Source organism: Engraulis encrasicolus, chromosome 2 (assembly GCF_034702125.1).
Source record: "Engraulis encrasicolus isolate BLACKSEA-1 chromosome 2, IST_EnEncr_1.0, whole genome shotgun sequence".
In the NCBI taxonomy this organism is placed as follows: domain Eukaryota; kingdom Metazoa; phylum Chordata; class Actinopteri; order Clupeiformes; family Engraulidae; genus Engraulis; species Engraulis encrasicolus.
In genome coordinates, this window is record NC_085858.1 from 4,036,380 (window position 1) to 4,063,160 (window position 26,781).

Below are 26,781 nucleotides of genomic sequence, written 5' to 3' on the forward strand. Positions count from 1 at the left end.
TCCTCTGTGTATATCTAGTCCTGTCTTTGTGTTTGTCCTTGTCGGATCGTCTGCCTACCTGGCTCCTGTGTTCCTGTGTATCTGTGTATCTCTGTCTCCCTGTTCCGGTTTGTCTGCGTTCCTGACCTCCTCCGTTATCCTGCACCTGATCCCGACCCATACCTGAACCCGAACCTGTTCTGCCTGACTTCCCGATCTCGACCTGGACCCTTCTGACACCCTCTGCTCTCCAGCCCCGGTAAATCTGATCTGCCTTCTGCCTTTTGACTACGCTTTCCAAGATTTCCCTGAATGGTACTTCTGTCTTTTAATTTGCCTGTTGTGTGTGTGTTCCCCCCCAGGACTTCTGGCACCTCCATCACCAGCTCCAAAGGACGCGTCTCTGCCACTGGGACACACACACACACAGATCCCTGGGCACCCGGACTCCATCACTCACAATTCCCCAAAAACCTTAAAATAAAAGCACAAAACGTGACGCAACTGGGTCCTCATCTTTCCATCCGTGACAGTACGATCCGACCAACATGGACCCAGCGCACGTCTCAACCAGCCAGACTCCCCAATCACCTACAGCCATGAAGTTCATCTTACTGCAACAACAACAGCAACTCCGGCAGAACCAACAACAACTCGACAAGATCACAGAACTGCTTGCCCTCCGGAATGCTTTGCCTCTGCCCGCCGGTCCAGCCCCGTCCACTCTGCCCGCCAGTCCAGCCCCGTCCACTCTGCCTGCCAGTCCAGCCGCGTCCACTCTGCCCGCCGGTCCAGCCCCGTCCACTCTGCCCGCCGGTCCAGCCCCGTCCACTCTGCCCGCCGGTCCAGCCCCGTCCACTCTGCCTGCCAGTCCAGCCCCGTCCACTCTGCCTGCCAGTCCAGCCCCGTCCACTCAACCCTGTTCATCTGTCCTTCCAACCCAGCAGCCTAACATAGCTACCTGCCTCCAACATTTGGAGGACTATTACATCCTGAGGAAGAAGTTGACTCCAGCCCTCAACTCTGTGATGAACACAAAGAGGCAGCTGGTGGCTGTGAGAATTCTCACCGACACCCTGCAGCAGAGGCCATGGCTCCTAGAGTTTGGCCTCACTGACGAAAGAGACAGCATGCAGCTTCATGAGAAGCTATTGGAACTTCTGCTGGCAGTTGAGGAGAGAGCAGCCTTGGCCAACACTTCTCACCCAGACCCAAAGCCTGATACAGCTGAGACGCCAGCCCACGAGCTGGACTCAGCTGAAACGCCTACCCCCAAAGACACGCCAAGAGGTCTGTCCGGTAACCCCGAAGGCGTTGTTCCGTCCGGGACCCCCAAAGGCGCCGTCCCGTCCCGGACCCCCGAAGGCGCCGTCCCGTCCCGGACCCCCGAAGGCGCCGTCCCGTCCCGGACCCCCGAAGGCGTCGTTCCGTCCGGGACCCCCGAAGACGTCGTTCCGTCCGGGACCCCCAAAGGTGCTGTTCGGTCCGGGACCCTCGAAAACGACGCTCCGTCCAGGACCCCCAAAGACGATGTTCCGTCAAGGGCCCCAGAAGATGTCGTTCCGCCCTGTACCCCCAAAGGCGTCGTTCCTTCCTGGACCTCTGAAGACGTTGTTCTCTACGGGACCCCCGAAGACGTCGTTCAGGCAGAGTTCCCTGAAGACGTTGCTCCGTCCGGGACCCCCGCTCTGGCCAAGACCCTCGATTCTGCCGAGACCCCTGGCCGCAATACCGTCCACCTGCCTGACCCGTCTGATGCCGGCCCCCCTGATCTGCCTGACCCGCCTAATGGCGCCCCCCCTGATCTGCCTGACCTGCCTGACCCGCCTGATGGCAAACCCCCTGGTCTGCCTGACCCGCCGGACGTCTGTCTCGCAACTTTCTTCGCCCCTGTGGCTGCTGTTGCCCTTGAGGTTACGCCCGTGACTGACGCAGCCCTCCAAGAAGATGGCCATCCTGCCGTGTCCACCTGTGGCTATGAAGTCGCAACCTCTGATGCACCTGTGGCCGCCGTTGTGCCTGCTGGCACTACCTCCAGCCCTACTGGCTCAGCCCCTGACCTTGATGGCTCAGCCCCCAACCTGGCTGGCTCCGCCCCTGGTCCTGCTGCCCCCGCCCCTGGTACTGCTGGCTCCGCCCCCGAACCGGATGGCTCCGCCCCTGGTCCCGCTGGCTCCGCCCCTGGTCCCTCTGGCTCTGGCCCTGATGGTTCCGCCCCCGACCCTGATGGCTCCGCCTCTGGTGCTGATGGCTCCACCCTTGTCCTTGATGGCTCCGCCCCTGGTCCCGATGGCTCTGCCCCTGTCCTTGATGGCCTGACTCTTAGTTCTGTGAGCTCCGCCCCCACTCCTGCTGACTCTGCCCTCTGTCCAGATGACTCTGGCCACTGCCCAGGTGGCTCCGCACACAATCCCGCCTCTCCTGCTCCTGCTCCTGCCTCTCCTGCTCCTGATCCCGCCTCCCAGTGTGCTCCAGATCCTTCTTCTGATGACCCTGCCTCCCTGTTTTCGGCTGCTTGCCAGCCTGCCCTGCCTCCTGCATACCAACCTCCCCAATTATCTCCTGTGTCCACATCTTTCCCAAGTCCTGTATCCCAGCCTGTTCCACCTCCTGTGTCCCATGTGTTCAAGTCTGCTCCACCTCCTGTGCACAATCCTGATCTCACGTCTAACCATCATCCAGTGCTTCCTGGACCCCTGCTTGTTCCCGTGCCAATCACCGTCCCTGTAACTGTGCCTCTCACCGTCCCAGTGTCAGTCCCTGTCTGCATCCAAGTACCCACCCCTGTGTCTGTCAGAGTCCCTGTCCATGTTCCAGCCCAAGCAACGACCCTTTTCCCTGCACCTGCGTTTGTCAACGTCATTGTGATTGTGCCTGTCCCAGTCATTGTTCCAATCACTGTTCCTGTCTCTGTCCCGGTCACTGTGCCTTTAAAAATCCCTGTGTTTGTTCCTGTGAATGTACCCTGCACTGCTGTGTCAGCCTCTGGACCACCATCTGTGCCCTCTGCCTCTGCCCATCCCACGACCTGTGCCACATCCTCAGCCCATCCCTATGCTTTGGCCTGTTCCTCTGCCTCAGCACGACCCTCTGCCTTGGCACGGTCCTTTGCCTCTGCACGTCCCTCTGCATTGCCTCATCCCTCCGCCGGCTCCCCCCTCCGCCCGCCCGGTGTGGTGGTGCCTCTTGGGGACTTCTGGGGCCGTCCCTTGAGGGGGGGGTTCTGTCATGAGCCATCTGTGAAGCTCACTGAATGAGCTTCACTCTCGTTTTCTGTCTCTCTCCCTGGTACTCTCTTTCTTTCTTGCCCTCTCTGCCTTGTCGCTCTCTCTGCCTTGTCATTCTCTCTCTCTCTCTCTCTCTCTCTCACTCTCTCTCTCTCTGCCTGCTCTCTCTGCCTGCTCCTCTCTCTCTTGCTCTCTCTCTCTCTTGCTCTCCTTCTCTCTCTCTTGCTCTCTCTGCCTTGCTCTCTCTCTCTCTCTCTCTCTCTCTCTCTCTTGCTCTCTGTCTCTCTCTCTCTGCCCGTCTGCCTTGCTCTCTCTGTCTGCCTGCCTTGTTCTCGTTCTCGTTTTGTCTGTCTGTCTGTCTGTCTGTCTGTCTGTCGTTATGTGTGTCTGTCTATCTGGTTATCTCTGTCTATCTGATTCTCTCTACCTGTTAACTACCTTAATTACTTTCTATCATCTGCCACTCTACTCTCTGTTCTGTCTTTGCTCTGTCTGATCGTCTCCACCTGTCTCGACTCATTGTCTCTCGTTAACCTCCCAGCTGTATCCCATCTCCCTCTTGATTCCTCTGTGTATATCTAGTCCTGTCTTTGTGTTTGTCCTTGTCGGATCGTCTGCCTACCTGGCTCCTGTGTTCCTGTGTATCTGTGTATCTCTGTCTCCCTGTTCCGGTTTGTCTGCGTTCCTGACCTCCTCCGTTATCCTGCACCTGATCCCGACCCATACCTGTTCTGCCTGACTTCCCGATCTTGACCTGGACCCGTCTGACATCCTCCGATCTCCTGCCCCGGTAAACCTGATCTGCCTTCTGCCTTTTGACTACGCTTTCCAAGATTTCCCTGAATGGTACTTCTGTCTTTTAATTTGCCTGTTGTGTGTGTGTCCCCCCCCCCCCCCCCAGGACTTCTGGCACCTCCATCACCAGCTCCAAAGGACGCGTCTCTGCCACTGGGACACACACACACACAGGTCCCTGGGCACCCGGACTCAATCACTCACAATTCCCCAAAAACCTTAAAATAAAAGCACGAAACGTGACGCAACTGGGTCCTCATCTTTCCATCCGTGACAGTATGAAATAGTCCACACTAGAAAACCCATCCTCAAGAACTGTTCTCCCCCTCTATAACTCTCAACCATGGAGACCACCTAGCCTGGAATTGTTCCTCCTGTAGTTTTTAATTTAAATATTGTCTTCTCCATTGTGTATATTCCCTTAACTATGTCCAGCCAAGTATCATATCTTGGTGGATCCACCTTAACCTCCAACTAAGCGTGATTGACTTCTTAGCTGCAGCCAGAAGAATATGCAACAAGTATATTCTCTTTTTGCTCATGTCTCAGTCTGAACTGCATCCAGAATGGCCAAGAACGGACCCCTCGCTATTGTGGAGCTGAAAATGTTATCTATAGAGTCAAGTATCTCCTTCCAGAAGTCATTTAAGACAGGGCAGCTCCAGAAAATGTGAAGGTGGTTAGCACATTGTTCCCCACAAGCTCTCCAATAGGCCCCTGATTGAAGTGGATTAAATTTAGAGATGATATGAGGTGTTCTAAAGAACTTATGGACTATTTTCCATTGAAACTCTCTCCAAATATCGGCATTAGTGACTTTATGTATTCGTAAAGAGATATTCTCAAAGAAGTCATCCATGATTAACATACCAAACTCTTTTCCCCATCTTTCTTTGACAAGGAGATTGTTTGCTTGATCCATGCTGGAAAATATTTTTTACAAAATAGAGATAGGCTTTCCAATACATATTTGTGTTTGAAGTCTTACCAAGTATTTATCTATGCTAGTGTCAGATCTGTTTATCTTATCCCAATCAGGATGCTTTGTCAAAAAACTTCTAATTTGAAGATATCGAAAAAAGTCAGTTTTAGGAATGTTAAACTCTTCCATTAGTTCTTCAAATGATTTCAGTTCTACTGTATAGATTTTAGGTGTTTCCACTTTTTGTATCCTGAGTCCAGCTTGAGAGGGATGAAGTCTTTAAAGGGACACTATGTGAGATTTTTAGTTGTTTATTTCAAGAATTCATGCTGCCCATTCACTAATGTTACCTTTTTCATGAATACTTACCACCACCATCAACTTGTAAGTATTCATTATGACTGGAAAAATAGCACATTTCATACATGAAAAGGGGGATTTTCTCCATGGTCCGCCATTTTTGAATTTCCAAAAATAGCCATTTTAGCTGCAAAAATAACTCAACTTGGACCATAATAGAAAATATTTGTTTATTACTTTCTAAACTTTCATGTAAAGATGCAATTTGGCAATAGGCAGCCCAGTTTCAATGAGCAGCATAGTTGCAGTACCTTTGTTGACCATTTCCTGCACAGTGTCCCTTTAANATGGGCAATACTGGAAAGACCTGATGTTACAGGGAGATTGTACGATTTTTGCACTTCCCTCCAGGCTTTAAGTGTAGTTTTAGACCATCTACTGAGTGAATCATCTATGTCCTTGTTGTTTGTAAAAGGTATTACTGACAATTGTATTGAAGAGCAGAAATTCTTCTCAATTTCCAACCATCTGGTGTCTGTCTTGTCTACCATCCACACAATTAGGGCCCTCAATTGACAGGCCCACCAGTATTTTTTCAGGTTGGGCAAACCCCAACCTCCCTGGCTTTTAAGTAGTTTTATTTTATAAGTTTACAATTTATATCTGACCCTTGGCTTTTTCTCTTGCCAGATAAATATGGAAATATGACGATCTAAAGTGGTAAATGTTTTATTTGGGAGTACAAGAGGCAGGGCTTGAAAAAGAAATTTAAGTTTTGGGAGTACGTTCATCCTTATACACTCTATTCTGCCAGAAAGAGAAAGAGGAAGTACATTCCATCTGTCTAGATCAGCAGATATTTTATTTATCAGTTTACTAAAATTGGCGTCGAATAACTTGTCTATATTTTGAGGGATTGTGGTCCCCAAATACGTAATTCCGTCTTTAGGCCATTTAAATGAAAATGCATCCCTTATCTGTTGTGTGATAAGTGTATTCATAGCCAGAGCTTCAGTTTTATTTACATTAACCTATAACCAGATATTTTACCAAAGGTGGTGAAGTTCTGCATAAGTCTGGGGACAGAGGACAATGGTTCTGATATATATACAAGATACATCTGATATATATACAAGCACGTCATCGGCATACAAGGAAATCTTATGCACCTCCCAAACTATTTCAATCCCCTAAATAGATTTGTCTTCCCTTATTGTCTGTGCTAACAAATCAATAAATAATGCAAATAGTAACGGCGAGAGCGGGCAGCCCTGGCGCGTTCCCGTATGTAAAGTAAATGAATTAGACATGTGTCCATTGACCCTTACTAGGCTCTGAGGGGCAGAATACAGAAGCTTTATCCACCCAATGAATTTTGGTCCAAAACCAAACTTTTCCAAAGTTTTGCATAGGAAAGGCCATGAGACAAGGTCGAATGCTTTCTGTGCGTCAACTGCTGATACCATGCAAGGATGTTGCCTTTTCTTACACTGTTCCATAATATTTAGAAGTCTCCTGATGTTATCTGGTAAGTAACGTCAACTAATGAATTCGGTCTGATCGGGGTGTATTAGGTCTGTAATGATCGTTCCAACTCTTTTAGCAAGAATGGAGGTCAAAATTTTGCAGTCTGTGTTCAATAATGCAATTGGTCTGTATGAAGCGCAGAGGGTAGGGTCCTTACGCTCCTTCAGCAACACTGAAATTATCGCTTCCTTCCAAGTTAAGGGTAACTCCCCTTTCACAAGAGCATAAGAGAATACTCTTTCTAAAATGGGACTGACAATATCTACAAATGTCTTATGAAATTCATTACTGAACCCATCTGTACCTGGACTTTTGTTGTTTTTCAAATTGCTAATTGCTTCCACTATTTCTTGTTTTGTTATGGGTTTATCTATATTTTTTGATGTATTTTCGTCTAATTTTGGGAGTTGCATATTTAAATATGCGTCTATTAAATCTGGATTACTATCTGTATCTTTATCTGAGTACAGGTCTTTGTAGAATTCAGCAAAAGCATCTGAGATATCATTTGGTGTGTGAACGAAGGACTTATCAAGAGTATTATTTTTGATTTTTTGGACAATGGTGCTGCTACATTTTTTCCTCAACTGAAATTCCAACAGACGGCTTGCCCTATTGCCATGCTCATAGTATCGCTTCTTTAAATACCTTAAATTTCTTTCAACTTTTTCTTTCAATAGATTTTCCAACTCTTGCTTTATTTGCTTGAGTTTATTAAGAATATCAGTGGATGTGCTTATCTTGTGTTACCTTTCAAGGTCTTTTATTTGTTCTTCCAGATCTTTTTGTTTCGATATTCTTTCCCTCTTTAAACGTGACGCAAACTGTATTATCTTCCCTCTGAGCACCGCTTTTGCAGCTTCCCACAATATGACAGGCGAGGTATCATCCTGGTCATTAAATTGAAGATATGTCACAAATTCTTGTCTCACATAGTCCTTAAAAGCTGATGAGCCTAACAAAGAAGTGTTTAGCCTCCATCTGCTAGGCATTTTGAGCCTTCCTATACTGTATTCCAGGTCAAAGAAATTGGTGTGTAATCAGACAGCGTTATGTTGTGAATTTGACAATCTGTTATTCTATAGTTCAGTCTTTGGTGTAAAAAAGTAGTCTATTCTGGAATATGATAAGTGAGGATGAGAATAGAATGTGTAATCCCTGGTTTTAGGGTTCAGATGCCTCCAAACATCAGTAAGACCAAGCTCTTCACATCTATTTTGAAGTGCTCTACTACTTGTTGATAAATATGGTAGGGTTTGGGTAGAACTTTTATCTAACAAGGGGTTTAACGCCAGATCAAAATCCCCCCTACCAACAGGACCCCGTTTGCTTTATCTAAGACCAAATCAAATATGTTCTTAAAAAAAGAGGACAGTTTTTGTTTGGTGCATACACATTTAGCAAAGACAGGGCAACCCCATCCACTGATCCATTTACAAGAACATAGCGCCCGTCTTTATCCTTGTAACGGGAGTCTATACAGAAATTAAAAGATCTATTTATCAAAACTGCAACACCTTTTTTTCTGCCCTGATGGGTGTGATGAATGATACACTTGTGATGCCCACAACCTATTTAGTACACCAGAAGTTTCGAGGCACAGGTAGCGGTTAGCCTACTTGTTCACTTCAGAGGGAAGACACCGCACACTCAGTCTTGTTCATCCAATGCTAAATTGTATTACACAAAGAAAGGCCACACTGGCCGAAACGTTGTTTGTGCAATAAAATTCAGCATTGGAGTGTGCGGTATCTTCCGGTGAAATATTCAGTCGACTGACATCTCAGGTAGGCATTTCACTTGCTTCCAGTGTTGGGCAGCAATGCATTGCAAAAGTAATTAATTACTGTAGTGCATTACTTTAGTGCATTGCATTTACTGTAATGCAGTAATGTCAGGCATTAGAGGGCATAAATCTGTAATATTTACTTCGTTACAATGCTATATAACTTAACCGGTTAACATTCACCGGCCGCCAGCAGGATAAAGCCCGTCCGGCGGTTACAAATCAATGAGCTTTCTCCACCACCATGTCCACACCACCATGACTGCTCGAGAGACACTTGCTATGGGTAATCAGGGCACATTAGACACCCCACTCTGCCAGGCCCCACTACCACGGCACAGGGCTGAGCTGATACCACCCAGCCTGTCCAGATACCACGTTCCATGGGCACTAAGTATCAGTAGACACCCCGACAGTACCAGGCCCATGCAGCCGGGGTTTGCAGCTGCATGTGTAACACCCAGTTGCCGCTGCCAGCTGAGGGCGAGTGATTACACCCGCCCGCGGGTTTCAATTAACAATCAATCAACCCCGCGGGCGGGATGAACCCCGCCGGAGGGTTCCAATTACCAATCAATGAACCCCGCCGGCGGGTTTCAATTAACAATCAGACAGCCACGGGCGGGTTGGTGCAACATCCAATCAGCATGCAGTTCTGTACTTCACAGGTGCAGCTTGTTATTGAAGCTGAAGTGTAAAAGTGTATGCTGCCCAATATTCGCCATATTTTTTCGCGTTTTTCTGTAGAACAAGCCGACTAATTTCGGCATAATGTCACAAAATCCTCGGAAAAGAATATGCAACACGGCTGAGGCGAGCGCTGAACCAACAGAATCCACTGACGGGGACGCAACAGACGTTGAATGGGAGCCTGACAACAGCGAGGAGACAGACGCCACCCTTTTGAATTCATCTCTGGACGAAAGCTTTGAGTAAGTACCATAGACAGCGCTTCTGTGTATTACTGAGTGTATTACTGAGTCAGCCAGGGCCAAGAGCTGTTCGGTCGGGGTAACATGTTTTGAAAGTCTCTGTGCATTGTTTTCTATTACAGAGATGAATACATACCCCCAGCAAAGAAGATTGAGGGCAGAGGAGTAGGCCTCCTGGACGTGGCAGGGGTAGAGGAAGCAAGGGCAGAGGCACAGGCAGAGGAAGAGGAGTAGGCCGCCCACCTGGAAGGCTAGAAGGAAGGGGGGAGAGACTTGCCCCAAGCTGAAGATGGACGTGGATGGCAGGACACAGAGGTACAAGATATACTTCCACAACAACCAGTGTTTAGACCAACTCGTATGCCTGGTCCGTAAGTTATTACTGGGGGAAATTATACCATCTTGGATCTCTTTCGCCTATTCATCTCGGATGCAGTTTTACAAAAGGTCCTCTGTAACACTAACAAATTTGGGAGACAGAGGTATGCACACCTTTGGGAAGAACTGACCATGGCAGACATGTTCAGCTATCTATCTCTGATCATTTACATGGGTCTTGTTCACGCTCCACCCATTACAAACTACTGGCGAAGGTCAGAATTGTATGGCTTTCCTTGGGCTGGGTCAACCATGTCTGGCCGTAAATTCAGACGAGTCTCCGCCAATATTCATCTGTCTGACCCTGATGATGACGAGCTCAATGCAGCTCGGAGAGGCACCCCTGAGTTCGACCGCCTTCAGCTATACACTGATATCCGTCAAAACTGCATGGCCAACTTCCAGCCAGGCCAGAACATTAACATTGACGAACGAATGGTCGCCTCCGATGCCAGGATAGGAATCCTGCAATACTGCAAAGATAAGCCATCGAAATGGGGGTACAAATTGTTTGTACTAGCAGACTCACAATCTGGGTACACCTGGGACTTCATTGTTTATGAGGGGAAAAACAAAACAGGATCTGGAAAAGGGCTGAGCTTTGACATAGTCATGTAATTGGTGTCCTCCCCAGTTTTGGGGACTGGGTACAAGCTCTTTTGTGGACAATTTTTATACAAGCCCAATACTGTTCCAGCAACTGCTGGATGATAACAAGATATGGGCAAGCGGTACCATTCGCAAACACAGGATCGGTTTCCCAAAAAATAGATCCGGGGCCATTAATAATCGCCACCCAAGGGGTACGATACGGGAGGGAAGTCTGCTGTTCGTACAATGGAAAGACACTCGTCTGGTTCGGATGTGTTCCAGCATTCATCAAGCCCACAGCGAAGGCAGCACGATACAGCGGAGGGTGAAGACAGATGGCATATGGAATGTGGAACAAGTGCCGGTCCCTCCTGCTGTGCAAGACTACAATTCTCACATGGGTAAGGTTGATTTGAGTGATTATCTGATCAGTTACTATTACATTCTGCACAACCACTTTATTGACATTGCCATAGTGAACACGTTCCTCCTCCACAAAGACATGATGGAAATCAGGGGGAGCAAAGCCCTTGTCTCAGAAGGTCTTCCAGGAGAACCTGATTCTGCCGCTCCGGCGTGCTGGGCATGGTGAAATTGTTCCCTCTCCTCCACAAGCACCATCACCACCTGATGCGCTGCATATGCCCGCACACTACGGGGAAGATGGCACAAAGGGACGGCTACAGTGTGTGACTTGTAAACAGGAGACACCACTTCTATGCACCACATGCGACGTTGCCCTGTGCATGGTACCCACGAGGAACTGCTTCAAGTCCTGGCATATAAAAGGCCAGGCAAACGGGGAATAAGGTGAGTTCATTGACCTCCATGAGGGAGGCGGGGGGTGTAGTGTCCGGGCTGTAGTCATTTCAGATAAAAAAAACAAACAAACAAAAAAAGTTCCATACCTAATAATTCCCACATGTGTCCACAGGGTGCCCCAGCGAAAAGCACATTGCCTGGGCTTGACCAGCCACAACACCTCGGTGAAAAGCACAATAGCTCCAGCTCTGATGACCACCAGAGCCAGGACCGGGTGTCCGCGGACCGGCAGCCCGAAAATGTGTGCTATAGATCGGCCTTGTGATGTGACTGGTCTCGGTAGGATGCAAGACATCCACATTTTTCCTGTTTTTACGTGTTTTCAGTGGATCCTTTGTCCTGGACTTTTAATAAGACTTGAGGCAAGTTTTTTTTTCCTGTTTCATCGGGAGAACTGCTTTCAGAGTGACATTTATTTGGATTAACATTCATTTTCTCCTTTTTTTCAAGAAATGTGTTTTATTCCAAGAAGTTTTATTCCAAGTAGATTTGTAACAATACATAAGAGTGCTCTTTTGACTATTTAGTGACAAACTCCAGACTCGTATCTTTCAAACAAGAGCAAGGGTGTTAGTGTAGCACAAACAGGGATATGACTGCAACCCCTGGCGTAAAAGAAGCCAAAAATGTATAATGTGTGTGACAGTTAAGTTAAGTGGTTAAGTTACAATGCATTACAATGACCTGGATTTTAGTGGTATTCAGTGTGGTGGGTCAGAAAGACGCCATTCCTGAACCTGGTAGTTTTTTAGTCTGCATGCTGCCAAAACACCTCCTGGCTCCTGGATGGGAGGTGAAAAAGTCATGACTCATGAGCTTGATTTAGGCCTACACTATAATAAATTGCCAGATCCATATTTAGGCCGACAGTTGTTTTGGCGAACGTAACGCAAAGGTAGTGTAATGCCTTACATTTTAAATATAGTATTATTGTAGTGTAAGGGGGTTCTTTGAAAAGACAGTAACATGCTATCAGTAATGCATCACAGTTTTTGAGTAACTTGCCCAACACTGCTTGCTTCCCATAGTCAAGTGTCTGTCAAGTGTCTACAGTGTACCCTATGAACCAGACACCAAAAGCCCTGGAGTGAAATAAATAATTTTGGTTGCGTGAAAAAGCGACAAACTTTAAAAATCTGCAGAGCTGAGTCTCATTATTTATTTATTTATCAATTACCACCATGTCCACAAGCAGACACAAAACGATTTTTCCTCAGACTTCTTTCAGACTACATTTCTATCATTCTGCCCAGCAAAACTAACCCCAAACCACGGTCAGGATTAAGGATATCTGATTTCACATGGTCCATAACTGAAATGTCCAGACCGTTATTGCTGTGGTTGTGGTTAGTGGGAAGCAAAGTCCATGAGGTGCCTCCTTCTCAGTAACGAATAAAGTTCATGTGACTTTGAGGTGTAAAACTGTAAATATTATTAGGCAGGACAGTGAAGAACAGACAGGAAATGTGCACAAAAGTGCAAATGAATGGTATCTTCCCAATGTGAATACAGTACATGTAACAAGCAAACTACTACAATTAATACTATTATTTCCCCTCTGGTTCTGTGAGGGTCAATATAGTAAACTACCACAAATGAGCGGAGCCAGCTGTCATTTCAGCATATTTCTGCTTTCCCCTGACATGTATGTCCACCCACCCACACTTTTCCTTGGTGTGGGTGGTTTACTTGTGTATGAAGGCCCCACATGTTGGTGGTATACTTGTGTATCCCTGCACTCCTGCTGTGGGTGCCATTGTGTCATGCCCCCAGTCTTGGTGTGGGTTGTGTGCTTGTATCTGGGGCCCCTCAGTCTTTGCTTTGTTGTTGTTGTGTGTATGTGTCCCCACTGCTTTCTCTTGGTGTGGGTGCATGCCTGTGTTTCTCTACAAACCCCCCCCCCCCCACACACACACACACACTTCTTGTGTCAGTGGAATGCTTGTGTACATATAACCCCCCCCCCCCTGTTTTTCTCTTTATGTGTGTGGTACACTTGTGTGCTGGCTAGGCTGGGCCAGCCCCTGGGGGGCAAGCGCTATTCCGACATACTGCTATTCCGACAACCAACTGAACCGATATGTCGCTATTCCGAGATATATGAGTCGATAAAATACATTTCAAAATCAAATAATATCTTTTATGAACATAGTTAGCAACACACTTCAACTATTGTCCTTGTATAGTGTGTTGATGGACATTTTCACATGATTAAGCCATTTTTGACAGAGGTGAGCCTTGTTCTCCGTTAATTTCCATTTCTCTGATCTACCTACAGATAATGGCCGCTACAGATTGCCGTAAAAAGGGGGGCGGGGTCACCTCTAGTGTTATTTTCTACCTCTCTGATTGGGACAAAGAAATGTTTGGTTTAAACTTTGGCTCAGCCTGTTCTGCCTTCGACCAATAGCAAACGAAGGGAGGTGGGTCAACCATGCCATTTTTAATGCCATTAAGAATGTTCGTTGTTATGCTCCTGGTCAGACTAAGTCTCGAAGAGATTTGAAAGTCATGATAATCAGGCAAGGGAAACGCCAGAGCAATGGAGTTTTGGCAAGTGGCGTCCCGCCCCATCGCAGCTGGCCCAATCAGGATAGATTTTATATTGTCTTCGTCAGGTCGACAGCCAATGAGCGTCTAGCCATAGAGATGGCTCCCTCATCGTACTCAAAGAACCGGGGACATGTTCATGTCCTATTGTTTTTATGCTATGGTTTGGCTAATTTGGTTATAGGGTTGTGCATCTGTGTGAAAAAGCAGTCAAAGTTGCAAAAATTGTGTGTTAGCGAACAGAAGAAACTGATGGGCATGGGTTAGTTTACGGCTTTATTCTTTCTTTTTATTTTCTTTTCTTTTAGTTTTAGTAGTTAGAAATAATGTGTTCAACGGTTAAGCTACTCAAAATAATTCTAGTTACTGAATCTTTATCCCTATACTTGTCCAAGTGTCCCCAACATGACAGTCTTTTCACGAATTTTGCGTGATATTGGAAAGTTTTACGTCCGAATTTCTGTTGTTCCGCGCTGCATTTCCACTTGTAGAGAAAAGCGGCTTGATTTTAGACTCTAAATGAAGTCAGTTTGTAATTCTGTATCTATAATGGTGTTATAATACATTTCAAAATAATACCACTTGAAGGAATTGCTTGAAGAAGGTCATAGACCGAAAAGTCGCAACTGAAAACTCTGCAAATGTGAACAGGTGCAGCGGGAGCTTTTTTGTCTCTATGTTGGTGACCCAGTGGTTCCACTCCTGTGCACCTGGCAAAAGGAGGTGTGCAAGAATTCTAAAAATACTAAAAAAACGTGCAGAATTTCCAGTGACTCATCATCTTTATTATGATAACATGTAATGCATCCTAATGTAACAAAACAGCAGCAACATGTCAACAAAATAAATGGAGGCTGTGAGGTTGCCACTAAATATTTAAGACAGGTTGATAGGTGCTTCGTTCTTTTCCTTCTTCTTCATTAGTGTTTCACCAGGACATAGGTTGTCCTTTGTAGTCCAGGAAGGCTCCGCTGTGCTTCTCTGTCAGCGTCTCAATGACGCTCAGCATGCCACTCACACTCTCAGCAGCATCTATCTCCCCTTTTTGGACGATAAAGCAAACGCAGTCAGAGCATTGCATGCCATTACAGGTATATTTTAATACTGTATACCAGTGGTCTCCAATTCATTTTCCACAAGGGCCAAATTGTGTTGCACAAATGAGGCTGAGGGACGAATAAATCGCCCGGCGGTGTGGTCACAGATAGCACGCATCCATGTTTTCATTTGTTCCAACCTAATGGCAGGCCAAATGCTTGCCATGCCCGGGCCAGATTTGGCCCGCGGGCCGCCATTTGGAGACCACTGCTCTATACAGTGTAAGCAGTCAGAGTCTTGCATGCCATTATATTTTAATACTGTATACAAACACTCAGGGCCTTGCAGCCCACTATATTATAATATACAGTACAAACAGTCGGAGCCTTACATGCCATTACAATATACTGTACAGTAAGCAGTCAGAGCCTTGCATGGCATTATATTATAAAGTTATATTATAATATAATATTGCATTTCTGGTATACTAATCAAACCATGCAAATAAGATAGGGCGGTAGCATATCCAGCTTCAGTGCCGTGAATTGTATGCACAAGCCAATATGTTGGCGCGCAGGTTATGTGCACAGAAGATGTTAAGGTCAATCTCTTCAGAGCTTACTGCACTCCTTTTTCTGCAGCACACCTATGGTATAAATACCATACAACAAAGCTAAAAAAGCAGGTGGCATATAATGACGCCTTTTGGATTCTCCTTAAGCTCCCAAGATGGACAAGTGCTAGCACTTTATTTGTAAATTGTAATGTCCCCACTTTTCGAGCACTATTGAGGAATTTTATGTATATGTGACGGAGGTCATCTTGCACCTGTTCACCCCCCTCGGGGATCGAACCTGCGACCTCCTCAACTACAACGGTCTGGCAATGGGAGACACAGTACGATACCGCTTGGCCAAGAGACTAGTCTGCCGGCCCAACTGCATCGGCACTGAATGAAACTATCGGAGGGAGGTTTTACCAACGTTCCACGCCAACTCTGCTAGTTAGCCTCTGTTACATATAGACTTATGGGTAGACTTGTTGGGTTAAGCAATGGTATAATATCTGCACTTTCTGATACCAGGCAGAGTGATAAAAGGCATTTCTCTGAAAAGTGGAAGCCCTATACCTGTAGATGTCTGTATGTATCCTAATAACCTGGTGTCCGCGATGTACCTGTCTGTTTTTATGTACTTTTGTTTTTTATGTAACATTGAACACACTGAGTCTGTAATAAAGTTTTCAATATCAATACTGTATACAGTACAAGCAGCCAGGGCCTTGTATGGCATCATACAGTATGTCACAGAAGTGAGTACACCCCTCACATTTTTGCAGATTTGTAAGTATACTTTTATACTGTATATACTAGAAGTAATATATAAAATAAAAATAAAATCAGCACTTCTCTTTTTCATTAATTGCTTTATTATATACACTGTGTTATTATTGTAACTAAGTGTATGTTTTATTACTGTTAATGTCTTCCTTAATGCTTCTAAATGTTCTTTGTGATAATTTTCATGTACCTACAGCACTTTGGTTAGTGTTGGTTATCCAAGTGTGCCACAGACATGACCTGATTTGACACAGTATCACTCCGGGTATTGGAGAGGGCCGAATGTGAGTGACTCACGTCAGCCTCCCATATCATTGCCCTGTGGTTGTTAGTCCCGTCAGCACCCCCCATGCCTGTGCATACCCCTCCCCATGTTCGTGCCCTGGTGTTAAAGAGATCTCGATAGTTTTCGATAACTCCCATCCGTCACCCCACACCATCCCCCTTCAGCCCCACACCCTCCCATGGCAGTCTCCTGGCAGAGCCGGTTTACCAATAGGCAGAATAGGCAATTGACCAGGGCCCATCCAAATCTGCCCCCTGTAGGGCCCCCAACGGTCAGCCCCACCATGGTTAATATACCAGCATGAACATTTCAAGCGGCCTCATGTCAGTAGTTTGCCTAGGGCCCCCAAATGGTCAGAACTGCAGCTGGTCCTGGAGAGGGACCAGTTTGGTAGGGAGAGGGACCAGTTTGGGAAAGGGAGAGGGACCAGTTTGGGAGAGAGAGGGACCAGTTTGGGAGAGGGAGAGGGAGAGGAAGAGCGGTACTCACGTCAGCTCCACCCATGTCTGTGCGCACCCATCCGGGGTGCAGGAGAGTGAAGAGGATCCCGTCCCCCTTGAATTCCTCCGCGTTACACACCGTCATCATGTTCAGAGCTGCCTGAGAGAGAGAGAGAGAGACAGAGAGAGAGAGAGAGAGAGAGAGAATGTGTGAGTGAGCGAGTGAGTGTGAGAGATAAATGTTTCATTTTGAAGGAGGTTGACGAGGGCCAGTGTGTTGAAATTATTTGCAGTGAGCGCATGCAGCTTCAGCTGAGTCAAGCAGGCACCATGGAAGAAGTTAAGAGTAGCCTAATCATTCATTTGAATCCCCCCTAAATGCACTTAGATTAAAAATCAACTGAAATTTTATCTCAAGTGGGAATCATAATTATGCCTATGTTTCGGTCTAGGTTTGAAGGTGATGAACAGTCATTGCCAGTCGGGCTATGCAAGTGGCCTATCAAAGTGAAATTCAATATCAAAGTGATATTGTCAATATTACGGCTGACTCACGTCTGACTCGATCCAACCACTCCCTTACAGTGAGAGTGTGAATTGTATTATATCTGGGGCCAAGTGGTGAGGCAACACAGGCGATAACAATAGCTTGTGGCCCTGCCGTGGCTCAAACAGTATGCACTGCACTGCTACACCGGCGATCCGGGTTCGATTCCGACCTGGGTCCTTACCCAGTCTTTCCCTAAAGCTGTTCCATTCTCCACACTCTGCACTGTATACTGTGATACAGTGCACTTTCCACCCTCAACTTAACGGCTAAATTTGAGGGTGAAGTGCAGGTCCAATTCACGTTCTGTCTGATACACTTCACGGAAATGACGGTTGTCGCGTGTCATCAGAGTTTATCAACCGCCAATATACAATTCATCACGGAAGACACTGGTTACCATTTTCTCTTATACACATGGCTATTGTCTTTTGGAATCAAAGCTATGCTGTCATCACAGAGATTCGGCAGTTTGACCAATCTGACACTCAACCAGAGAGGAAACTACGTAACAAACATGGCGGCCGTTGAGTGCGAAAAGTGTACATAACTCCACACTTCAAAAAACGGCCGGTTTGAGGGCGTTATCCGGGTAGTTTACAGTACACTTCACCGCCGTGATTAGAAATGGAACCGCCCTGCATACCCTAACACAGTGCGGGAAGGGCGGAAAGTACGAAGATTGGAACAGCCTCCCTGTCTCTCTATCCCCACTCACTTCCTGTATTTCTCGACTGTCCCATCAAAAAAAGCCCAAACAAACCATCTTTAAAAACAATGGCTTGTTTGACCTCCCCTCTACTCTCCTTCACAGTCTGTGTGCGGAGGGCATTCTGGCACATCAAAAGGCTCTTTTCCACTGCTCGTTTTCTACCCAGTACAGCTCGACACAGGAAGACTCGGACGCCAATTGTTGCGTTTCGATTGGGCACGACACAGCTCGAAAACCAGTCGACCAGCTGAAACGAGCTGAGCAGGTCTTTCGCTGCCTACTACCTAGAATTTGAGACAGCTCGTCCACAAAAATAATCATGGTGGCCACCAGATCAACTCTCTTGGAATCCTCTCAAGTTTGACACTGTATTACTTTGATATGAAAATCGAAGGCAGAAGTCAATATTGTAGTATCCAAGTATGATGTCGCTGAAACTATGTATAGCCTACTTAAGGTGAGATATCTGTCAGCCCTATTATAAGTCAACTGGCCTACGTAAAGCAATGCTATGTGACAACGGCAAAAATATAACTCCATCCATTCACCGGGTAACACGGGTTGTAATGGAAATACAAACATATTTAACGGCACCACTCAGCTTGACACAGCACGGCACAGCCGGGATGTATGTGGACAAACGACTAAAGCTGCCATCTTGGCCAGATGGGCGCTAGTGCTAGACAGTGAATTCGACATCATCTCACATCACGTTGAGGGTCTCTTAAAGATGCTCTGTGTAAGATGGTGGCCAGAGTAAGTATTGCAACTGTGCTGCCTATTGCCAAATTTGATCTTTTCATGAATATTAATACAATAAACCAATATTTACTAGTATGACTAAAGGACAGTAAGTTTTGCCGCTAAAAATGCCTATTTCTGGAAATTCAAAATGGCGGACCATGGAGAAGATGCCCCCTTTTTATGTATGAAAAATGCAATTTTCCCATGATGAATACTTAGAATCGAATGGTGGTGGTAAGTGTTTGTTAAAAAAGTAACATTTGTGAATGGCCTGTGTGAATTCTGGAAATGACCTACTAAAATATTACACAGTGCACCTTTAACCCCTTAAGACGCGGCTTTATAAATTTGTTGTTGCCAGTATGGTAATGACCAAGTCGTGGTGCATTGCTAAAGGGCCTATGTTGTGTCATAGTATTGTAGTGCTGGTAGTTACATTTCAATGTCTATTACAGCGTGCCACTGGAGGTACGGCGCGCATTAAGGGGCTATACAAGGACAGATTACTACACAGGTCTACTGGTCCCGGTCCGTGGTACAAGGACCAAGTCCCAGGCTTAGGGGTCCAAAGGCCAAGGGGGCCCTGAGGACCAAGTCTCCGCACTACAGAAAAACCCGTAATTATAGGTCTATGTTTGTGTTTAAATTACACTTTAAACTGTATCAGATTTTCAGGGGAGAAACTCATGAACCCCAAACAACAAAGCCTCCCTAACATCATTGTTAAAACCCCAAATCATGGAGAGGGCTCACTTGGAAAAGAGGCAATTGCCTCAATGTGACATGATGATGATGATGGTGGTGGTGGTGGTGGTGTATACCCTGCTAAAATAAAGGAGAAATAACCACCACCACCACCACCACCACCACCATCATCATCATCATCATCATCATCATCATCATCATCATCATCATCACCATCATCATCACCACCACCACCATCATCATCATCATCATCATCATCATCATCACCATCATCATCATCATCATCATCATCATAAAACACAGCATGGAAACCTCAGTACCTTGTTCATTTAATGATGATGATAACCGTCATCATCGTAATTTTCAAAGATAAAACAGTATGTGGGTACCTTGCTGACGCGATAAGGGAGAGCGAGGACAGGGTAGAGGCTGTATGTGACGGGCACTTGCGAGATGCAGGACAGCAGTGTGGAAATGTTGATGACCGCAGCTTTTCTACAGGACATGCCAGACTCACTACTCTTCTTGGCAGCCTTCTGAAGCAACGGCAGGAACTCCTGATAGCAGAAAGGAGAGAGAGAGAGAGATTTCAGTTCCATCTTCTTAGCAGGTGAAAAAGAGGACGCCCGACACATGCACTTTAGGTTATTATGACACTATGAAATAATGTCAAACAGTATCAAGAACTGCCACAGTCATTAGTGTACGTAGGTAGCCTATATGCTATGTACAGTAGGCCTACCACTGCTAGCACCTTTATAGCAACATGTGCCACGGGCCATGGCATCTATACCTGAATGGTTAGGGAGTGTACCTGGGGATCATAAGGCACTAGTCTGTTTCTAAACAAAAATGTATGAAATGCCCTCGACCAGGCCCGTCGACAGGGGGACAAAGGGGTATGTTGTTCCGTGCCCAGGAAGATAGGGGGCCCAGAATTGGATCCCCATTACATTGTATGTATTGGGTATGGGGGCCCTTTCAGGTGACTTTGTCCTGGGCCCAGCGAAAGCCATCAGTGGCCCTGCCCTTGACAAAGGCACCTCAACTCTACATCCTCAGATTATAACCTACACCTTGTACCTATTACTGTACTTTAAGCTGTGATGGTCAAAACAAATAAAATGTATTAGTTACCGTACACTCTATTGCCATATATTCCTAATGACTTGGCTTTAGCTGTCCACTCCAGCCAGGCTGGTTGAAGGCTCATTGGTTAATCACCTGGGTTAATTGGACAGGTAAAACAAGATCATTTGGAATATAATATGAGGATTGTAACTAACGAATCCAAATTGCCTATCAGTGACTTGAAATGGCTTTAGATAAAAGTGTCAGCCAAGTGTAGTGTAGTGTAGTGTAGTGTAGTGTAGTGTAGTGTAGTGTAGTGTAGTGTAGTATCATGTAATGTAGTAGTATCATGTAATGTAGTGTAGTGTAATGCCACCTTTGTCATCCTCATGGGTCCCATGACGTTTATGTTGAAGATGTTCTCCATCTCTGAGGGGGTGGCTTCCTTCATGTTGCTGTGGTAGGCCATGCCTGCGTTGTTGACCAGCAGGTTCAGTCCATCGCCCCCCAGGATGGAGCTCACCTGCTTGGCCGCCTCCAGCACGCTGGCACTGTCTCCAACAACTGTAAGCCACAAGTCACTTGTTTTTCTCTTCCTTGTACAAAAGATCCATTCGTCCCAGCTTACTGTCGCAGTTCTTTTTTGTTTTGGATTCACTGTTTGTTATTATTTATGAACAAGATCCCAAGATGGGAAACAGTAGCATTACAAAGTCAGTCACCAACGCTCCCACCCACCCCCTGTTGCATTTGTACTGCAGTTTTTCTGTGAGCCCTTCAGTATGGAAAAACTGCAGCACAAAACTGGATGCCATAATACTGCAATAGTGTAGGGGTGGGCGATATGACGATATTATATCGTGAATCGCGATATTGAGTAAAATATCGTCTCGAATCTGCCAAAGTGGAGAAATCGTATAGATCGTCTTGCAGTGAGGATGTTTATTATTAGTATCAGAGTGACGTTTTCTCACTTGTGTTGTTGTCTTAACTTTATTCTTTACATTATTGTATTCCAATGTACACTTTATGAGAGTATCATCAGTGTGTTAACATTTTATTGACTGCAAATTACAAATTGCAAGTATATGAAAGTTGTTTTTTGTTGTTTTTATTTTTTGGATGGAAGATCGTGATAAAAAATCGAAATCGTGATTTCATGTTAAAATATCGTGATACAACATTTTTGCCATATCGCCCACCCCTATTGCAGCATTTATTTTTTTGTGTGTCAAAAACAATGCATTCACTGCACTAATAATGCAGTAAAACGTACATTTTTCCCCACAAGCGATGGTTTACATGTACAACACTTTGTGTGAAAGCACCACCAAATGCTCAGAGGAATGTAGGACCCGGTTACTTATGTGCTCATGTAATGTAATATTTTTTCATTTATGTAGGCTACTTATTTACCAAGGCGAATGACGTGGATGACTCCAGGGTGCTTCTTTGACAGCTTCTCCAAACCCTGCGCACACATGAAGGAAAAATGTGAACTGTCACCTACTGTAGTGTAGAGGTTGACAAGATTTCCCTTCAAGAAAGAAAGAAGGAAGGAAAGAAAAGAATACAATAGAAAACTAGAATGGGCACTCGGTAGAGCGCAAACCTTCACCTACGCCACTTATTTTTTTCTGGCCATCTTCAAAGTGTGGGACATAACATTCTCCAAATTTTGGTGTTAGTTTCATTTAAATCGGACCGGAATATCGTAATATTACATTTTTGGCCCAGTCTTGACCTCTTATTCAATTCAGCATGCACACGTTCTTCTGGCATATAGTGCTTGGCAAAGAAAAACGTTTTTGACCTTTTCGTGACCTTGACCTTTGACCTTTGACCCAATCACTCCCAAAAAGTAATCGATTGTTCCTTGGGTCATGACCAATCATCCCACTAAATTTCATAAAAATCGGCTCAATGTACGTTTTTGACCTTTTTCGTGACCTTGACCTTTGACCTTTGACCCAATCACTCCCAAAAACTAATAAATTGTTCCTTGGGTCATGACCAATCATCCCACTAAATTTCATAAAAATCGGCTCAGTTCTGTCCGAGTTATACGAAGTACAAACAAACATTTTGACCTTGACCTTTGACCTTTGACCCAATCACTCCCAAAAACTAATCGATTCTTCCTTGGGTCATGACCAATCATCCCACAAAATTTCATAAAAATCGGCTCAGTTTTGACTGAGTTAGACGAAGTACAAACAGACATATTCACAAATACTGTAAATAAATAAATACACGGCGGGCAAAACATAACCTTCTGGCGAAGGTAACAAAAACACCTGACTTAATATCAACTTAGTTGCAGTTTTGTGTGCAGCTCGCTTTTCAAGAAAGAAAGAAAGAAAGAAAGAAAGAAAATTAACACTTTATTTTAATGATTCACCATTACAGTGGATCTACCACATTAGGTACAATGTAATAACCAGTGTAACAATATTTAATGTGTAATACCAATGTAATACCAGTGTAACAATATTTAATACAATGTATTACCAGTGTAACACAAATACATGATGTATAAAATTGGTACATGGCGTTACACTGGTACTACATTGTATTAAATATTGTTACCCTGGTTATTACACTGTACCTAATGTGGTAGATCCCCTGTAATAGTGAACCAAAGTGTTACCGAAAGAAAGTAGGGGCCTAACTGAATGAGCTGAATTCTCACCTCTGCCTTACTGGGGTCCCGACAGCCGGCGAAGATCCTGCGTCCAGGACATGGCTTCTCGGCCAGCTGTTTAATAAACTCCAGCCCCAGGCCACGGTTGGCCCCAGTGACCAGGATGTTACAAGTCTTTCCTGCCATGTCGTGGTCGTTCACTATTAGGATGATCAGCAGTGTAGTGCAGTGTGGAGAAGAGAGTGTGTGGCTTAAATCCTTCAACAGCTCTGACATGTGCCTGTTGATATACACTCCCTAGACCACTCCTTCTAAAAGGATGCTCCCACACATGCACTCATTCAACTTTGGTCTCCCATTGTTGGAGTGGGGTGGAGTTAGTGGTGGGACAGGGGGGGTACTTAACCAGTGCTCTCCTCCATGAATGAGGAGCATGGTACCATCCCACCGTAATCTATCTCAGCTTCTTAAGTGCAGTGGTCCCTGCGGACCCCGTGAAGCACTTTGATGATCAGTCCACCACGTGGACAGCCACTCTGATGTCACTCACATGCTTAATCCAAAATTCAGGAAGTGAACTAATGAATTTGGCGTTCTCATTACATTGTAGGCTATGTATTGAGTGGGAGGCCCAGCCAAAGCTGTGAACGGCCCTGCCTCTGATGATAGCAGACAGATTTAAGTGGAATATATTATTTATATTCAGTCAACTTTTTTGAGGAGAAATCCAATGCACACCAGAAGTTTTCAGGTGCAGGTAATGGGTACTTGTTCACTTCAGCACACTCCTGTCTATCCAATGTTTTTCCAATGCAATTTTATTGCACAAACAACATTTTGGCCACACTGCAGTGCACAGTGCAATAAAATTCAGCATTGGCTAGACAAGACGATATCTTCCCTCTGAAATATTCATCTGACTGACATCTCACGTAGGCCTATCACTTGCTTCCCATAGTCAAGTGCCTACCCTACAGTATATGAACCAGGAACCAAAAGCTTTTTGTGTCCCTACTCTCCTGACTCGCGCCTCGACAAGTGTGTCATAGCTACTCCTCACATAAATACCGGTCAGACTACATTTCTTCAAGTGAACCGTATTAGAGGGTGCGCTCAGCCTCTGGAGGAAAATAAATAACTTTGGGTGCACGAAGAAGCTACAATTACCACCATGTCTACAAGCAGACGCGTTTCGCATCTGCTCATGGACATGGTAGAATTTGATGAATAAATAATTAGACACAGCTCGTGAGTGCAGCTTTTTCCTCTTCTTTCAGACTACATTTCTATCATACTGCACAACAAAACAAACCACAAACCACAGTCAGGACTTCTGCTTTCACATGAAAGTGAAAGCGAAAGTGAAAGCCCATTGGGAAACTCCAACTCCCATTGTCATTGTGACACAGCACTCCACAGCACACAAGTGAACACTGCACACTGCACACAACGAAATTGCATTTTATGCCTCACCCGTGCAAGGGGGCAGCCCTCAGTGGCGCCCCATGGGGAGCAGTGCGGTGGGACGGTACCATGCTCAGGGTACCTCAGTCATGGAGGAGGATGGGGGAGAGCACTGGTTGATTACTCCCCCCACCAACCTGGCGGGTCGGGAGTCGAACCGGCAACCTCTGGGATGCAAGTCTGACGCCCTAACCGCTCACCCATGACTGCCCTGCTCACCCATGACTGCCCTATGGTGCGCATAACCGAAATGCCCAGCGCATTTTTGCGGTGGTTTTGATTGATGAGAAGCAGAGTGTGAGGTGTATCCTATTCTCATGAACTTCAAATGAAGTTCATGTGATCTTGAGGGGACGAAACGGCAAACAGCCTTTATTAGGCATGACAGTGAAGAACAGAAAGTAAACGTTGCACACAAAACTGTAAATAAATGGTGGCCTATTTTCCCAATGTGACCAGTGGTCTCCAATTATTTTCCCCCAAGGGCCAAATTAGCTGGCACAAATGAGGCTGAGGGCCAAACAAATTACCTGACTGTATGGCCACAGATAGCACACATATACAGTATGTTTTCATTTGTTCCATCCTCATGGAGGGCCAAGGATTTCCCACGCCTGAGCCGCATCTGGCCCGCGGGCCACCATTTGGAGACCACTGCAGTAGATGTAACATGTACTAAGCATATGTTTTCCAAACTACTCCAATTAATCTTATTATTTCCCCTCTGGTTCTGTGAGTGTCAGTATATATCTACTGCAGTGGTCTCCAAATGGTGGTAGTAAACTATCCTGACTGAGCCGAGCCAGCTGTTATTTCAGCATATTTCTGCTTTCCTCTGACATGCTTATGTCTATATGTCCATCCACCCACACTTTTCCTTGATGTGGGTGGTAATGTGTATCTATGCCCCCCATGTGGGAGGTACCTGTGTGTGCCCCCAGTCCTGCTGTGGGTGGCGTTGTGTATGTATGCCCCAAGTCCTGGTGTGGGTTGAGTGCTTGATGTGTATCTGTGCCCCCTCCGTCTTCCTCTTGGTGTGGGTGACATGCGTGTGTTTCTCCAAACCCCCAGTCCTTGTGTTGGTGGCATGCTTCTGTACATATGCCCCCAGTCCTGCTGTGGGTGGCGTTGTGTATGTATGCCCCAAGTCTAAGCCCCGTTGTGTATGTATGCCCTGGTGTGGGTTGAGTGCTTGATGTGTATCTGTGCCCCCTCCGTCTTTCTCTTGGTGTGGGTGACATGCGTGTGTTTCTCCAAACCCCCAGTCCTTGTGTTGGTGGCATGCTTCTGTACATATGCCCGCCACCCCCCCAGACCCCCCCCCCACCCCCCCCCCCGCCTTTCTCTTTGTGTGTGTGGTACGCTTGTGTCTCTCCCCCGCTTTCTCCTTGTGTCGGTGGCATGCTTATGTATGGCCCCATTCCTGGTGTGGGTGGCATCATGTTTGTGTATATGTCTCCCACCATCTTTCCACTAATGTGTGTGATATACTTGAGTCTCTATCCCGCCCCCCCCCCCCCCTCCCTCTTCTTTTTGCCTGGTGTGGGTGGAAGGGCCTTTGCTTTTGTTGTGTGTCTGCTGCTGAGGAGCAGATAAGCCTGTCGAGTGCTGTGGCTGGGCAGATTAGTGAACAACATAAAGGGTAGGAGGCGAGGGAAGCAGACCACAGACTGGATACTCAATACGCACACATGCATGCACGCTCAGACACACATGCATGCACACTCACACACACACACACACACACACACACACACACACACACACACACACACACACACACACACACACACACACACACACACACACACACACACACACACACACACAGAGCTCTGAACTGTTTAAGACAGCAGCAAAGGTAAAGTACTCCTTCACTAATAGGCCAGTCAATCTAGCTCTAAAAAGGCCCAAACCCGGGACAAATTGCAATAGTAATGGTTCCTACTTCTAAGTGATCCTTAAACCCTCTTGTATCACAT

At 46.0% G+C, this 26,781-nt stretch overlaps 1 protein-coding gene across 1 annotated transcript in view; it reads right to left on the reverse strand.

Annotated features, from left to right (window-relative positions):
* Positions 1–23,580, reverse strand: part of LOC134466117 (C-signal-like) — a 36,626-nt gene extending 13,046 nt beyond the window's left edge. Inside the window, exons 1-5 of the mRNA XM_063220016.1 lie at positions 23,384–23,580; positions 22,108–22,162; positions 21,068–21,255; positions 20,010–20,177; positions 16,962–17,072 (exon numbers count right to left, since the gene is read on the reverse strand). Coding sequence (XP_063076086.1) covers positions 16,962–17,072; positions 20,010–20,177; positions 21,068–21,255; positions 22,108–22,162; positions 23,384–23,521 — 660 coding nt within the window. The 5' untranslated portion in view covers positions 23,522–23,580. The remainder of the gene's footprint in view (positions 1–16,961; positions 17,073–20,009; positions 20,178–21,067; positions 21,256–22,107; positions 22,163–23,383) is intronic.
* Positions 23,581–26,781: the final 3,201 nt, after the last annotated feature.